The sequence below is a fragment of the Adiantum capillus-veneris genome, chromosome 25 (assembly GCF_014529385.1).
Source record: "Adiantum capillus-veneris isolate H3 chromosome 25, ASM1452938v2, whole genome shotgun sequence".
Taxonomy (NCBI): Eukaryota; Viridiplantae; Streptophyta; class Polypodiopsida; order Polypodiales; family Pteridaceae; genus Adiantum; species Adiantum capillus-veneris.
Window position 1 is genome coordinate 120,991,495 of NC_140955.1, and position 1,146 is coordinate 120,992,640.

General features: G+C 39.0%; 1 protein-coding gene across 1 annotated transcript; it reads right to left on the bottom strand.

Annotated features, from left to right (window-relative positions):
• Nucleotides 1-251: 251 nt before the first annotated feature.
• On the bottom strand, nucleotides 252-887 carry LOC147425559 (ras-related protein RABA4c-like). The gene is made up of 2 exons (XM_086499633.1): nucleotides 710-887; nucleotides 252-637 (listed from the first exon to the last, which is right to left on the bottom strand). The coding sequence occupies exons 1-2, from the start codon at nucleotides 885-887 to the stop codon at nucleotides 252-254; spliced, it is 564 nt and encodes a 187-aa protein (XP_086355759.1).
• Nucleotides 888-1,146: the final 259 nt, after the last annotated feature.

The following is a 1,146-nucleotide window of genomic DNA, read 5'->3' on the forward strand; positions in this document are numbered from 1 at the left end:
AATGTGGCACCTTGCAAGCCATAAATCAGAAGGAAATGCAGGTTTCTGGTGAAACAATATGTGAAAGCGTAAATCAAATCCATCATGGTTCGGAGGGGCTAATAGTAGAACCACCCATATCCATGCCAAGTAGTAGTTAGATAGCTAGGTATGACCAGTAACATGGTATCAAAGATATCGGCACAATGTTTTCTGCCAATGTCTATTCATGATGAAAAGCGGAAAACAAAACATCTTAATATAGATTATGATTAACTTTGCACCATTCGCAGATTGTATAAAGCTAAAACTAAACTAGATACAGTAGTGAGGTATACCTTGACTTTGACTGCTGTTAGCAAACCTCTTTTAAAAATTCTTTCCATGATTATGTTGACATAATCAATATAAAACAAGGGGATTTTCTCTGGAAAGCCCTTCAAAATGGCAACAAATGTATAGAGATATAGCTGCAGCACAGAACGGCTGTTTGCCTCAACAATCACCCACATTGTCCCATAGAAACCCTTCTTTGCAACGTGAACTTGTTGGCCCTTGGTTGGAAGGACAATCTTGGTACCTGCTAGCAAAGACGCCTTGCCATTGCCATGTTCTTCATTCGCAATCAAAGACTTTTTACTGACTATCCTATAGATCTCTGAAAGCACCATCAAGAATGCGCTTTCCGCATTAGTAGCTTCCAAAGCTGATGTCTCAAGAAAAAACAAACCTTCTTTCTCAGCAAACTCCTTTGCATCCTCTGACGTAAATGCCCTAAGGGTGCTTAGATCAGTCTTGTTACCAACGAGCATAATCACAATGTTATTGTCAGCATGACTCCTAAGCTCTTCTAGCCATCGAACAATATGGTCAAATGTTTGCCTTTTAGTGATGTCATATACCAACATAGCTCCAACTGCACCTTTGTAGTATGCACTTGTTACTGCTCTATATCTGTTGCAAAAGAACAATTAAGCATCCATGGGTGTCCAAAACATAAAATTCCATACAGCAAACACAAATGGGTTCATGAACTAGCTACATAGGCTTCAAGTTTCAACACATTCATGTCCAAAAACCATGAACTTCATGGCGGATCAACATGCCTGATGACTCTTATGAGTGCTATCGTAAGGGGTTGAATGAATAAAACCATTTTATGATAAA

Coding starts and splice junctions, on each gene's coding strand:
- LOC147425559 (XM_086499633.1), bottom strand. CDS start 887: ATGTTGGTATATGACATCACTAAAAGGCAAACATTTGACCATATTGTT. Junction 638..709: donor GGAGTTTGCTGAGAAAGAAG/GTTTGTTTTTTC, acceptor TGGTGCTTTCAG/AGATCTATAGGATAGTCAGT.